The following is a 15,073-nucleotide window of genomic DNA, read 5'->3' as shown; positions in this document are numbered from 1 at the left end:
GAGAACGAAACTGCATTTCAGTGAATAAAAATGTAGTTTGTTTGTTGCTTAAACATGTGCTGAAGTCAGTTAAGTGAAATGGAGAATTTCTAAGATGAACAATGATTTTGGAATGTGGAGGAAACCGGACTGCGGAGAGGAAGCCCACGCAGGCATAGGGAGAACATGCAAACTCTAACGGGGAGGCTGCGGTAGCTAGACTTGAACCCTGGACCTCTGACCTAACCACCCATCTACTGGCCAATTCACCTGACGTGAATGTTTTTGAAATCTGGGCGGAAACCATAGTGCTCGGAGGAGACCTACTCAAGCACGGAGAGAACATGCAAACTCCGCACAGGAAGCCTGGTAGCTGGAATTGAATCCATGACCTCAGAACTATACTGCGGACGCGCTAACCACTCGGCTGCCTTGTCGTCTCCAGAAACATTGATTGCTTATTAATTTATATGTCGGACACATAGAAATGAGTATAGATTGTTTGGTTGACGTAGGCATATCGTCCAAAATGTTGATGTTGAGTTAATGACTCATCTTTTTATGAAATTTTTAAACGAATGCCAATGTTTCCCATGGAATTTTGTCTACACTTTAGGGGGGACCGGGGTCAAAGTTTATAATGTGAAAAATTGGGTCAAGGTTTTATACCGATTTCTAATAAAAAAAAAACTGGGTTAAGTGTTATACACAATTAATCATGGTATACTTATCCAAACGTATTAATTAATTTAATTTAATTGAGGAAGTTAATGAGTTTCTGGTAGGACGAATTAAACCCCGGTGGCCCACCAGATCTTCTTGTGGTACAGGAAACACTATAAGCACAATGATTTTAAATAGTCCCAATTTCTCCTTGACTTTTCTCTTACCAAGACATTGTTAGAAGGTTAAGGAATGTGGCTGTATTGGAATTTGGGTTTTGGCTCATTTTAGAAATATGAGAGTGCACACTAGCCCCCCCTGTCTGAGAACATAAAACTCTAAAAATATCTCATGACAGTAGTCATATTATTACTGATTATTGTTGTTTCAAAAGGTTTAATTTGAGTCCAGTCACATGCAGAAGTTTGCTGATGACACTGCTATCGTGGGAAGTCTCAGAATTGGGCAGGAGGAGGAGTACAGGAAGTTAATCCTGGACTTTGTCCAATGGAGCAACGCTAACCACCTGCACCTGAACACCACGAAGACCAAGGAGAGGGTGGTGGACTTCAGAGGACTAGACCTCACCCGGAACCTGTAACTATCAAAGGCGAATGTGTAGGGTTTGTCTAGACCTAGGGTGTGCAGCTGGACTGGACTGCCAACACAGAAGCTCTGTGCAGGAAAGGACAAAGCCGACTATTTTGTGGGCCCAGTTCTTCTTCAGCCCCCTTGGACTGTGCCCTGGAGAATGATCTTGGCCAGTCCTGAAGATCTTGTGACATGAGCATACCACTGAAGTTTCCGTCTGTGCCCAGTTTACAACAGTTCTTGGTAGGGTCCAATGTGCCCGCTGATGGTGTTGCACCATTCCAGTTGTCACATGGGCTAAGAAGCTGATGCCTTGAAATTTTCCGTAGCATCGCATCTCCATGGCCTGGATTTTCTTTTCCAGTTGTCTGTGAGAGTCCATGTCTCGCAAACGTAGAGGGAGCTAGAAGAAACCAGTGCTTGCATGATTGTGATCTTTGAGATCTCTGCTATATTCTTGTCCCTCCAGATGGGTTTTAAGTCTGGCCGCTGTGGTTTGAACGATCCTGGGCAATAATGACCCCTCTTTTGATATGACAGCTCAAATATATTTAAATTTGGTGACAGGTTCTAGCTCTCTATGGTGTGATAGCTTGGGGATTTTTGGTCATTACCTAAATAAAATACTAAAATTAAATAAAAGAATTGCTTGTTGCAGTGATTTTTTGATGAAATTAAAATAAATTGCGAAATATTAAATTGCTGTGAATGTTTACACATTGAATTAATCTGTTATGTATGGTAATGAATTTTAAATGAAACTTCAAAGAAAGAAAAAAGCAAGGAAAAAAAATCATTTTCTAAATAAATTGCTATTAATTTTTCTAAAAGTACTCTCAACTTTTGAAGGACAACTCAAATGCAAACCTTTGTCCCTGAGTGCCAAAATGTAATGATAAATTTGTCTTGTTGTATTTATTAAAACTGTTATAAAGAGTTCGGCACTGCTTATTAGTAAGTATTAAGCCTCTGGGAATGATTTAAATATGAAAAATCACTCTACGACGGCAGGAGTGGCTTTAGTTATGTCTTTGTCCACACATCAAGTAAGCCCAAGTATTGCTTCCCACATCCAGCAAAGGAATGTGTGTAGGCCCAATATGGTGACGTAGTGAAGCAGTGTGGTGAGAGTTGCAAGATATGGACAAATAGCAGGGTTGGGTAGGGTTACTTTAGTTTGATTACTTTCAATTACTTTTGGATTACTCAAATACCAAATTTGCTAATAAAAGACCAAAGAAACTAAATATTAATAAAATGATGACTCACAACACGTGGTAAGCTTTCTCTCTTGGCTTTGATCTCTTTGATATCCGGCAAAACTAACATAAAATGCGACAGAAACAAAATGAAAATAAATCCAAACAGCTTGCCAACATCATTTTTGCCCTTCCATGTATTCCGTTACTCCCCAAGCCTGCACAAAATTGACTCATTTGATTCATATTTAGTTTCTTTTGTCTTTTATTAGCATATTTGGTATTGGAGTAATCCAAAAGTAATTGAAAATAATCCAGTTAAAGTAACCCTACCCAACCCTGACAAATAGTATTAGGCAGTACACTCTTAAACATAGCTTATTCCTTTTTAAGAAAGATGAAAAAGTCCCATTGTCTTCGTCTGAACACGGAGGGATGACGTTTTGTGCACGTCTTGGAGAACGGAGTCGACCAAGGGAACGCGATCGCCATGGTTACTGAAATCATGTGAAAGTTCAAGCATCGTTCATGCTTCGCTCATACATCAGTTGAGATCAGGAGCTATACAATGTAATTTTTTAAGTTTATGGGCATTATTTAGATATTGGAAGAATGACAAATGCAAAAGAAAAGCACCAAAGTGAAAGTTCTGCTTGAAATGCATCCTTTCAAAAAAAGCTGTTTTCAGAAGTTTCCTTAGAAACTAATATTTTTAAGAAACTTAGCAATTGTTATTGTTTCTTTGGGTATGTCTCATGTCCATCTAAATAGCCTCAAACTAAATATTCTGTAGGCCTTCAAAAATGAGTCGAAATGGCAAAAAATGTCTGGCACTGGCTCTTCCAATTTGAGTAAAACAGTTGTTTAGTTTTGGAGTTTTTCAGCCTTATCAAAGACCCTGCAGGTTATCCATGAAACAAAAAGAAACCATGCTATGCCACACAGTTACACATTTCCCTTCACATAAGTTGGGACACGTGCTGTTGTTGATTTAGTTCCATAAAATTTTCACTTTTTGTATTTTTCCAGGTGCCGTCCCTTCCGACAATCAGCAGCACCTGGAGGAGGAGAGTAAGGCATCAAGTTGTACTTCCTGACAACGAAAAACAAAGTTTGGAAAACCACCGAAGAAGTAGCAATCATTAAATCTGCGCTACTACGCTATGAAATACTACAGGTACAACGTTAGTGTGTTTTTAATATAATTTTTATGAGTTTTCATGTTACATTTCAGTGTTTCCCATAGAAATTTGTGAGACCCCGGTGGATAGACAGTCTAGGCGTGCCTGGGGGCGTGCCTGGGAGCATCGAATAGATTTTAAGACTTAAGTTATAGTAGTTTTTGTGGAAATTTCCCAGGCGTTGTGTTGCAGGTGTTTGCAGCAATGGTACAACAAATGGCAGGCAGCCGAAATAGGTGAACTTTCTAAAATAACACAGAGAGCAAACAGGAGTAACCCAGTCGGGACACTGCAGGATAACTGGTTGCTAAAGAGGGCTAAATAGGACCGATCGGCGGGAAAAACAGGAGGCTGGCTGACCAAAAGCATGCAGTAGGCAGCCAAGATAACTGGGAGCGAACAAAAAAACAAACACAAACCCTGCTATAAATATACCAAATGATCATGGCAGGCTAGCCGCCTGCTAAACAAAAGTAACCGGGACCAATCATCGAAAAAAAAAAACAGAAAACAGGAAGTAAGGCAGGAATCAACTCTTTGCCCTGAAGAATTCTCGTCCCGGCAATATTTGGGGACCCTAAGCGGCTAGCGGCGTTATAAGCCTTCGGTACCGTCCGTAATCATGGTAAATGTGAACTGTGGTTGTGCTGGTGAAAAACATCAAAGCGTACAGGGAGTCCAGTTTTACATGTGTTTTATGGAAACGTGGCTCACGTCTAGCATCCCGGACGCGGAGCTACCCGGCTTCAGCGCTGTTAGGTCAGACAGAGACACAAAAGCCTGCGGGAAACCGAGAGGAGGCTGACTCGCTCTACGTGAACACGAGGTGGTGTAACCCTGGGCACAAAGATTTCCATCTGCTGCAGGGACGTCGAACTTTTGGCCTAGCGTGTGACGTCATCCACTGCGCTGTTGCTAAACTACAACACAGCACTCCGAGGCCATCCTGTTAATCTGTTAATAAAAAACAAAAGGATACTGCTGGAAGTCTATCTATCTATCTATCTATCTATCTATCTATCTATCTATCTATCTATCTATCTATCTATCTATCTATCTATCTATCTATCTATCTATCTATCTATCTATCTATCTATCTATCTATCTATCTATCTATCTATCTATCTATCTATCTATCTATCTATCTATCTATCTATCTATCTATCTATCTATCTATCCAAAACAATTACAGACGTCTCTTTGAATAGTTACTCTACATGCTTGGGTGATGTCGTTGACTGGGGAAGCAAAACCATAAAAGAAACAAGCATCAGGAAATTGCATAGAACACATTTGACTACTTTGTACTGTGAGTGTGGGAGCTGGAAGCGTTGTGTGATGAATGCATGTCTTATATCAGGGGTGTCAAACTCATTTTAACTCGGGGGCCACACGATGGAACAAACATTCTGTCGGGGGCCAGACTAGTAGATTAAAGAGAAAGAAAAAGAGATAAAGAAGTAAGAGAAAGAGGGAGGGAAAAGGAGAGAGGGCGGGACAAAGAAAGAAAAAGAGAGAGAGGGAAAGAGCGTGAGAAACAAAAGATAAAAAGTCGTGAGAGTGGGGGAAAAGAAAGGGAGAGGAAGAAAGAAATCCAAAGAGAAATAGAAAGACAGAAGGAGAGAAAAGAGAAAAGAAAGAAAAAGAAATTAGAGCAAAAGAGGTTAAAAAGACACAGAGAGAGAAAGAGACAAAGAGCAACAAAGGAAGAGAAAAAGAGAGTCATGGAGAGTGAACGAGACAGAGACAGAGTGGGAGTAAAGGGGTGGAAAAAAGAGAGAGAGAGAGAGAGAAATAAATACAAGTACAGTGTATTCGTGAGAGGCACCTGGCAACGTCAAGTTGACCTATTTCAACCTGCAGCTTGTTTTTGTCTTGCGCTTCTCTGAGTGTTGTCTCAGGCCTGCTAAGGGATTGAATCCGGCCCGCGGGCCGCCTGTTTGACACCTGTGTCCTATATCTATTCCTGATGTTGTTGCTTGGATGCATGATGTCATGATTAGCATGAATGCTAACTCCGCCGGTTGTTTTCTTCCCTTGTGCTTTTTTCCAGATTGTGAGAAGCACCGAAAGGAACAGGAGTGTTGACTGACAGAGGGACATCCTTGTCCTTCACTCCCCGTCCTCTTTTATTCATTCGGGTTTCTCCAGTTCCACATGGACCACATTTCGGTTTCTCGCCTTCCGTCTTAGAGCTTAATGGATAGCTTTCTGGTAACAATCAACAAGCTTGACCACTAGAGACCACAGAAGACTCGCTTGTTGCTCGAGATGACGATCAAGGAAAAGATAATCCAGTCTCTGTAGGTGGTCTCTCTCCCACTTTGCGTCTTCATGTTTTGGGGGTCCTTCAGTGCCCCTGTCCTCTGTCAACCCCCCTGCTCCCGCTGTCATCACGGCCGGTCACCCCAGCCATTTCGTTGCCATGCCAACAGAGACACTCGCTCCAGCTCTGCCAGATAGCAAGGCCACTGGCACCGCAGCGCCGTTCAGTTCCGCCGTACCGCTCCGAATCCTCAACAAAGGGCCAGACTACTTCAGGAGACAGGTAACAACGCAGCATACCGTATTTTCTGCACTATAAGGCGCACCTAAAAGCCTTAATTTTTTTCAAAAGCTGACCATGCGCCTGATAATACAGTGCGCCTTATTTATGGATCAACATTAAGTTTTCCAACTAACTTGCAGCCGCCGACTAGATTTTCCCCCGAACGCCAGGTAGTACACGGTGTATGCTGGGATTTATTTACCGGCGTTTCATTGGCTAACCAATGTGTCAATCATCATTTGAATCGATCACTATTGGCTAAAGTTATTCGCAGGTCAAGGGGCGGATCCTTTTCATCATTTACAGGCTGGCATTGGCTTAAACGGCAAAACAAAGGCTGAAATTGGCCGAAAAAGACGTGTCAATCATCAGTTGAATCGATCACTATTGGCTAAAGTTATTCGGAGTTTAAGAGGCGGATCCTTTTTATCATTTACAGGCTGGCATTGGCTTAAACGGCAAAACAAAGCCTGCAATTGGCAGAAAAAGATGAATGCGTATAGCACGTGGCTGACGGCACACAGAAAGCATTTTCTTCTATTCTGTATTTGTAAATATTTTATTCTCCTGGATTTACTGCACTCACGGTTATAAGAGGACATTGGCTGCACATTATTATGAACGCAACGACTTCGGTGAGCTACTCCGGCTATATATTTTCCCAGTATCTTGTTTCAGAGTGATATCGATGTTTCTGTGATGGTTTTGTTTTTAAATTAAACTCAATTCCAAGTGTTTATTGTCATATGCACAGTAAAGTTGCGAGCGAAAAAGAAAATAGAAACTAAGGAATGTGTGGCATTTCTTGAATCCCAAGACTTTAACCCTCCGAATGATGGAACGATGCATTTGAGTGACATCGTACGGACACCGCATCCGCACGTGTTCTCGACACGTATTTGGGAATGTTAAGGGGGTAATAAGTTGGACTGAACTATCTGACTGTTTTGTCCACGTTCCCATTGTAGCGCCTTATAATCCGGTGCGTCTTATGTATGTCAAAAATAGGACCAAAAACGTTTTTTTTCGGGGTGCGCCCTATAACCCGGTGCGCCTTATAGTGCGGAAAATACGATACTTGGTAAAGACCGACTCATATGGGTTTTTCTGGCCCAATAGTGTTGGGAATTAAATACTAAAATGTATCGTTTACCAAATTGTTCAAATTAGTTATCTGACTCCATTAACCAAACACAACCTACGTTCACCCAAAAATGTATACGCGCTCGTTTCTTGAGGGAAAGGATGAACAAAAAAGCCGACATTGCTGTGAATACTTATGTAAATCTGATTTCTTAGTTTTCTATTTTTGATAAATTCAAAAAAAAGTAAAAAAAAAAAAAACGTTTTCACATTGTCATAATGGAGTATTTTGTGTAGAATTTTGAGATAAGAGATTAAATTAATACAATTTGGAATAAGGCTGTAACATAACAAAATGTGGAAGAAGTGAAGCGCTGTGAATACTTTCCGGATGCACTGTAAATATACAAATCAATATCTGTTTTTAGGGACAGGCAAATAAATAAGTTAAAATCAAGTAAACTCTAAAACCTTTATTTTTTTATTATTTTTTTGGCTTTGTGCTGTCCGCTGCCAACATAGCAATATAGCAAGCACGCCGGTCTTTACTTGTTTCGTTTTGTAGTTGCAGTAAAGCCTACGTGGGTTTCGCCAAACTTTATTGTCTTAGTTTTTTTCAGGACCAGAACGGAAACAGAACCCAATTGCGTGACCTTTCTCACAAGTTTTATTAAAGGAAAGAGGAAGGGCTATGCCCACGATCCGGCGTGAGCTAGGCACGCTAAGCAAGTCGCTCTCATACTTAGTTTGTGATCCGAACATGGAAGTGGATCTTCCGTAGCGCGAGATGGCGGTGTCTAGAACAGAAAATACAGGTCGATAGCCGGGACAAGAGAGCAAAATCGGGGTCGGGTCAGAATGGGTTGTAAGCCTAAGGCCTGGTCAGGATCAAAAATGGGTCGTAAGTCGGGACGGGAGAGCTGACGTGGTCAGAATCAAAACAGGTCGTAGCCGGAGACAGACGGGAGCAAAAACGGGACAGGTGGGAGTCAGGGTCGAAAAAGGCTTGCCTAGTATACACTGAGGTTTGCAGACGGACTGACAAAAGGTGACAGATAGGAGTGGGTTTAAATAGGGACAGGGAGCCAATCAGAGTCCGAGACAGTTGGCGCCAAAGGAGCGGGAACAGGTGATGAGAGTTTTCGGGGTCGGAGGAAAACAAAACAATTCTTACACCACGGGCATATAATTTTACATATTTTGAATATTGTTTTCTTTTGTAAGGTAATAACACATTTCTTTAAAAAAAAATTAAAGAAATAATACTTAAGATGAGGAAAATGATCCTTCAAAGGGCTGTTATTTTTTTTTCTTTTTAGAATGTTCAGTTTGATCCTCATTTCTATACAACTATCCGCCACTGTTTGTACTCCCTGGGTGTTATTAAAAACAGTGTCTGAAAACTTTTTTTTTTTTTATATCAAATCAAACGTTTGCTTTATTCCGATTTCGAAATCTTCCTTCGGTTTCGAAATTTCGGAATTTCCTTTTGTTTGGCAATTTGCATACTCGGCAGCCAATCGAAGCCTCCATCGAATACTTCCGGACTCTCCCGGATGTTCGAAGGTCGTGCATTTGCATATCATTTTCCAAAGTAGACGCACAGAGAACATAAGAAAAATGGAGAGGTGGTCAGGAATCAAGCCAAAACCTCAGCCTCGGAAGAAAGATTCAAAAGAAGCTACAAAATTTAAGACGCTACAAAAGGTAAACGTACATTAAAAGCATCGTGGAAAGATACTGATACTGATGGCAGATGGAAAACTGCGACTTCATGTACAAGCAATGAATGTTAGAAGTAGATTTACAATAAACTTAATTTTAAAGTGTTGTTCTGTTATATATTCTGATGATCAACCCTTAATACTTTGCAACAATGTTTTTTTTTTTTTTGCGATGAGTCGGGGCGGCAGTAGCTCTGGAGGTAGAGCGCTCGTCTTGGGATCAAGGGATCCCAGTTCGAATCCCGGCTCGTCCGTGTTACATGTCGAAGTGTGCTTGGGTAAGACACTGAACCCCTAATACCCCCAATAAGCAGGTTAGTGCCTTACATGACATCAAGGCCGCTATTGGGAAATGTGAAGCACATTGTAAAGCGCTTTGGGAAGTCATTGACTTGAAAAGCGCTTCATTTCATTTTTTGTGTTTCTAGTTGTGAAAAATGGGGCAGGCAACATTATAGCTTTTCAGAGTGTCCTGTAACTTTTTGTCAGAGTTTCAGACACTGTTAAAATGATTTACTTCTTTTTAATGTTATATGAGAAAGATTTGAATGTTATTGGACTGCTGTCACGTTTTTTATGTCTTGGTGCAGACGAGCATGAGAATGTTTTCCTATAAGATGAGTCAATTGAGTTTCAACCCTGGACACGCACTCTGAAAAACAAAGAGTACACACACACAATCCAAATGATTCTATACTGCCAGAAGATGCAGTTGGCCTTTTTGCCCAATTATCATTCTTTAGATAGATAGATAGATAGATAGATAGATAGATACTTTATTCATCCCCGTAGGGAAATTCACACTTCCAGCAGTCTACCCCGTTGTTTATTAACAGATGAACATGATGCCCTAAGGGTGCTTGCAGCGGAGTGAATGACGTCACGCCAGTCCATAAGTTCGACATCCCTGCGGCAGATGGAAATCTTTTCTTTGTGAAAATCCAGGGATACACCACCTCGTGTTAGCAAGTCCGCCTCCTCTCCGATTCCCCCCGGCTTTCGTGTCTCTGTATAGCGGCGCAGAAGCCGGGTAGCTCCGGGTGGCTACACGTTAGCGTCCGGAATGCTAAACGTGAGCCACGTTTCCGCAAAACACAGCAACTGCGCTCCCTGTGCGCTTCGATGTTTTCCACCAGCACTCGATGATCTTATTTGGTATTGAGTTCGCATTTACCATGATTACGGATGGTACCGAAGACTTATAACGCCGCTAGCCGCTTCGCTAGCTCCGGCTCTTCTTCCACGATAGGCCCCTTCATCACGCCGGCACGAGAATTCTTCAGGGCAAGGAGTTGATCCCTTGAATAAACGCATTTTTGTGCGCTAAAACCCATGTCCATAGGATAGAAGTAATCCATAGTGTAGTTGTCAAAACGGGAAGAAAAACACCGATGATAGGAGCAGACAATAAAACAATAGGGCAGGGCAGCTGCTGGAAAAGGCAGCCGCACATGGCGGCGACGCTTTGATGTTTTATGCTTTCTTTGAAAGAAACCATGCAGAAAACGTACCAATTTTTTTAATGTTACCACATCTGTTTCAGGTGGAACCCAACCCCAAACGCCTCAGCGCTGTTGAGAGACTCGAAGCTGACAAAGCAAAGTATGTTAAGAGCCAGGAGGTTATCAACGCCAAACAGGAACCAATCAAGCCTCCGATCCTGGCCAAGCCTGTTCTCGTTCAGGGCCTTCATTCCAAGAGAACGTCCGGAGTGTGCGGCGGAGTCCCTTTCAAACCTTCGAATAACAACGCCAAGTCGGAAACGTGTGCGACCGGCAGTGGAAAACGGGAGAATTTGAACCTGGAGATCCTCAAAAACCTCCTGAACTCGTCGTCGTCTTCGGGAGCCGGCTCCGAAGGGCTCGGTGGTGGAGCCAAGAGTGCCGTGTTGATGAGGTCTTCTGGAGGACTGACAAGGAGTTGGACACCTTCCAGGTACGTGATCAATGGCTGCGACTTGTTTTTGTTCTCGTTTCACCTTCAAGGTCAACTTTGTGAACACAAGCTGTTTCAATCATTTGTTTCTGCCTCACAGGCATTGGTTTGTCAAGTCAAGTCATGTTTATTTGTGACGCCATTATTCACAAAGAGTCTCAAAGAACAGACGTGGTCGAGATCAAAACAGGTCGTAATTCGGGACGGGGTAGCAGACGTGGTCTACCTCAAAACAGATCGTCACGGGAGACTAACAGGAGCAAAAACACGGGACAGGCGAAAAAGGGTTTGCCGTGTAAAAACAGAGATTTGCAGACGGACCGACCGAAGGGAACTGACAGGACAGAGTTTAAATACTGACAGGGAGCCAATCTGTCAACAGGCTGCAGCTGGTGCCACACGGCAGGCAGTAGCTCAGGAGGTAGAGCGCTCGTCTTGGGATCAAGGGATCCCAGTTCGAATCCCGGCTCGTCCGTGTTACATGTCGAAGTGTCCTTGGATAAGACACTGAACCCCTAATACCCCCAATAAGCAGGTTAGCGTCGTACATAGCTGCAATACAAGGCCGCTATTGGGAAATGTGGAGCACATTGTAAAGCGCTTTGGGAAGTCACTGACTTGAAAAGCGCTATATAAATGCACATCATTTCATTTCATTACACGCCAATCTGGCTGCAGCTGGTGCCACACGGGGGGCAATTGGGCGCCATGGCAACCATGACACACACACACACACGGATGCGTCCATTTGGGCGCCATGGCAACCATGACTACAAAAAGTAATTGTGGTATTTAAGCCAGTTGGGAATTTGTTTTTTTTTGCACAAGTTATCAACATTACGTTCTTGTTAAATGATTTTAAATACATATATATCACAAACTCTTCTCAAAAGTGGCTATTTGGAGACAAACATTTTACAGCCCTAAAAACTTTGCATTTGTGTATTTTACTTTGGCCAACTTTTAGAAAGAGTTGTAAATGTTTGACTTCCTTTACCACAGGGCTGGCAAACAAGTTTGACACAAATGGCTAACCAATGTTTCAATCATCATTTGAACCGGCTACTGGCTAAAGATATTCGGAGCTAAAGAAGGCGATCTCCTTTTTATCAATATAGGCCTTAATAGGCTAATGCGGGCTGTGGACCAAGAAAAAAGCCTGCTATTGACTGAGAGTAGTGTCAATCAAAAGGTCAGAGGCTAACGGCTGCATTGAAAATAATTGTATGTGTCTGTTCATTTGCAAACGGAAATTATGGTGCAAAACGGACGGATTACAATCAGGAATGATGCAGACATGCTTTTAGGCAGATTTTTTTTATCCGTCTGAATCATCTCGGGTTTTGGAGTCAATATTTCAATGGGGTCTGTGACTGGGTGGCAACCAGTTCAGGGTGTCCCCTGCCCACTGCCCAGAGACAGCTGGGGTGGGCTCCAGCACCCCCCGACCATACTGAGGATAAGCGGTGCAGATCATGGATGGATGGATTCACTGGACGGTCCTGGATGTCCATGTTTGCAAAGAATAGTCTCGAGAGCCGTAGGGATTTATTGGTGAGCTACACCAGCTTTATAGTTTTCGGGTATCTTGTTGCAGACTGATCGTGATGTTTGGGCCATATCGTCCAGCCTTTCGTGATTTATGGGCGGCGTTAGCTCAGGAGGGAGAGCGCTCGTATTGGGATCAAGAGAATGCAGGTTCGATTCCCGGCTCCTCCGTGTTACATGTCGAAGTGTCCTTGGGCAAGACACTGAACCCCTAATGCCCCCAATGAGCAGGTTAGCGCCTTACATGGCTGCACGGCCGCTACTGGGAAATGTGAAGCACACTGTAAAGCGCTTTGGGAAGTCTTGACTTGAAAAGTGCTATATAAATGCACATCATTTCATTTCATATCCCCTTCCTTTTGTCTTTCTTTAACACTTGTTCTGTATCTTTCATTCTGCTAGGATGCCGCTAACCTACCGCTCAACAATGGCTCTGAACGAGCAACCGCGGGAATCTACCCCCAGTCCGAGCACCTCACATTCCCTGCGCTCGTTTTCCCATTCCTTGAAAATCCCCCCGGGCAACACCAGCGGGCGCTGCAGCCCTCAGCTGGTGGGCAACCTGAACCTCAGCAGACTCCGCGACGAAAGAGGAGGCGAGGGGGCGCTCACCGAAAGGTCTCGTTCCCCGCTTCCGCCTCTCCTGTCTTCCCACTCGTCCTCCGACCTTCTGCGGCTATGCAACGGGAAACCTTTGCGTAGCGCTCGTTCCAGCAGCTCTTCGGCGCCGCCGCTCCCGCCGAAACCCAACCCCGCCTTCCTGCCCCCGCCTGCCCTTTCGCTACCTCGCCCGACCGCCTCGCCGTCACCCTGCAGCAACGCCACCCTTCAAGAGCTCCCGGGCGACGTCCAAGAACCCGCCGACCCCTCAAGCGATCCCAACCTGGAGTTGGAGCTAGCTTCCTCCGTGGCGCGTCGGTCCTCCCTGCACCGATCCAAGTCGGACCTGTCGGACCGCTACGCCAGAGCCGGGGCCGACGTGGAACGCTTCTTTAACTACTGCGGTCTCGACCCCGAGGAGCTAGAGGCGGTCGGACCGGAGAACTTTGCCAGGGCCAACTCGGACATCGTCAGCTTGAACTTCAGGTCGGCTTCTATGATTTCCTCCGACTGCGACCGGTCGAGACGGTCCTCCAACGAGGGGTTGTCGGACGGGGACGAGGGGCAAGACGAGGACGAAGAGGCCGGGGAGCGAGTTCCTTACGGGATCTCCGCCGTGGAGCGCAACGCCAGGGTTATCAAATGGCTGTACAGCATCAAACAGGCCCGAGAGACGCAGAAGGTCTCGCATGTCTAGGCTACGCCCACTGTATTTTCCGCGCTATAAGGCGCACCAGACTATAAGGCGCATGAAATTGAGACTACAGTAAGAGCTTCAACGTTTGTTGAACTTTTGGTATCTTTAATGCACAGGGTTGGGTAGGGTTACTTTACCTGGATTACCTTCAATGACTTTTGGATGACTCCAATACCAAATATGCTAATAAAAGACAAAATAAACTAAATATGAATAAAATGATGACTTACAACACGTGGTAAGCTTTCTCTCCCGGCTTTGATCTCTTTGATCTCCGGCAAAACTAACATCAAATGCGACAGAAACAAAATGAAAATAAATCCAAACAGCTTGCCATCATCATTTTTGCCGTTACTCCTCAAACCTGCACAAAATGTTGTTATTTTATTCATATTTATTTTCTTTTGTCTTTTATTAGCATATTTGGTATTGGAGTAATCCAAAAGTAATTAAAAGTAATCCAGTTAAAGAAACCCTACCCAACCCTGTTCATACACTGAGGACACATAATAGTGCAATGATTATTCTGTCAATTAGTATCGCTTGCTAAAAAAGTTAGTTATTGTTTGCAAGGTGGATCAAACTGGACAGCAGCAGCAAGCGCGCCAACACTTTATCACCAGACCACCAGTGGTATAGATGACATATGAAAAGGCATTAGAGCTTATCTCATTATCACACTATATTTACTTACAGTGCAGCGCGTTGGATAGCGCGTGTGCGGCACAGTTCTGAGGTCATGGGTTCAAATCCAGCTAACAACCTTCCTGTGCGGAGTTTGTACGTTCTCCCCGTGCTTGCGTGGGTTTCCTCCGGGCACTCCGGTTTCCTCCCACATTCCAAAAACGTGCATGTCAGGTGAATTGGCCAGTCAAAATTGTCCCTAGGTTTGAATGAGCGAGCGAATTGTCTGTCCCTGTGTGCCCTGCGACTGGCTGGCAACCAGTTCAGGGTGTCCCCTGCCCACTGCCCGGAGATGGCTGGGATGGGCTCCAGCACCCCCGCGACCCTACTGAGGATAAGCGGTGCAGATGGATGGATAATAATATATGAAATATGAAAAAAATTACTTACAGTGCCAGAAACACTGATTTGCATAGCACACTGTGATAGATTAAACAAGGAGTGTCCAAACTTTTCAGAAAGTGGGCCAGATTTGTTAAACTGAAGATGTGTGAGGGCCAAATATTCAGCCTTGCATTCTTTGACCAGTCTTCAGATCAGCGTTGCCACCTCGTAGCTCGCCTTTGTAGCGTTTTCATTTGACTGTCAACCCATGAAAAAGTTCTGCTGTGCCGTTAAAACAGCTTCCAGTTGCTTCACCT

General features: G+C 43.9%; 1 protein-coding gene across 3 annotated transcripts in view; it reads left to right on the top strand.

Moving 5' to 3' along the window:
* Window positions 1-14,444, top strand: part of fam110b (family with sequence similarity 110 member B) — a 53,853-nt gene extending 39,409 nt beyond the window's left edge. For all 3 annotated transcript variants that reach the window (XM_088320369.1, XM_088320370.1, XM_088320371.1), the window contains exons 2-5: window positions 3,462-3,609; window positions 5,667-6,161; window positions 10,512-10,903; window positions 12,854-14,444. In XM_088320369.1, the coding sequence (XP_088176495.1) occupies window positions 6,039-6,161; window positions 10,512-10,903; window positions 12,854-13,748 (1,410 nt within the window). In that variant the 5' untranslated portion in view covers window positions 3,462-3,609; window positions 5,667-6,038 and the 3' untranslated portion in view covers window positions 13,749-14,444. The remainder of the gene's footprint in view (window positions 1-3,461; window positions 3,610-5,666; window positions 6,162-10,511; window positions 10,904-12,853) is intronic.
* Window positions 14,445-15,073: the final 629 nt, after the last annotated feature.

The sequence above is a fragment of the Urocampus carinirostris genome, chromosome 1 (genome assembly GCF_059441175.1).
Source record: "Urocampus carinirostris isolate Australia breed hairy pipefish chromosome 1, RoL_Ucar_1.0, whole genome shotgun sequence".
Taxonomy (NCBI): domain Eukaryota; kingdom Metazoa; phylum Chordata; class Actinopteri; order Syngnathiformes; family Syngnathidae; genus Urocampus; species Urocampus carinirostris.
This window is presented reverse-complemented; position numbering and strand designations above follow the sequence as displayed.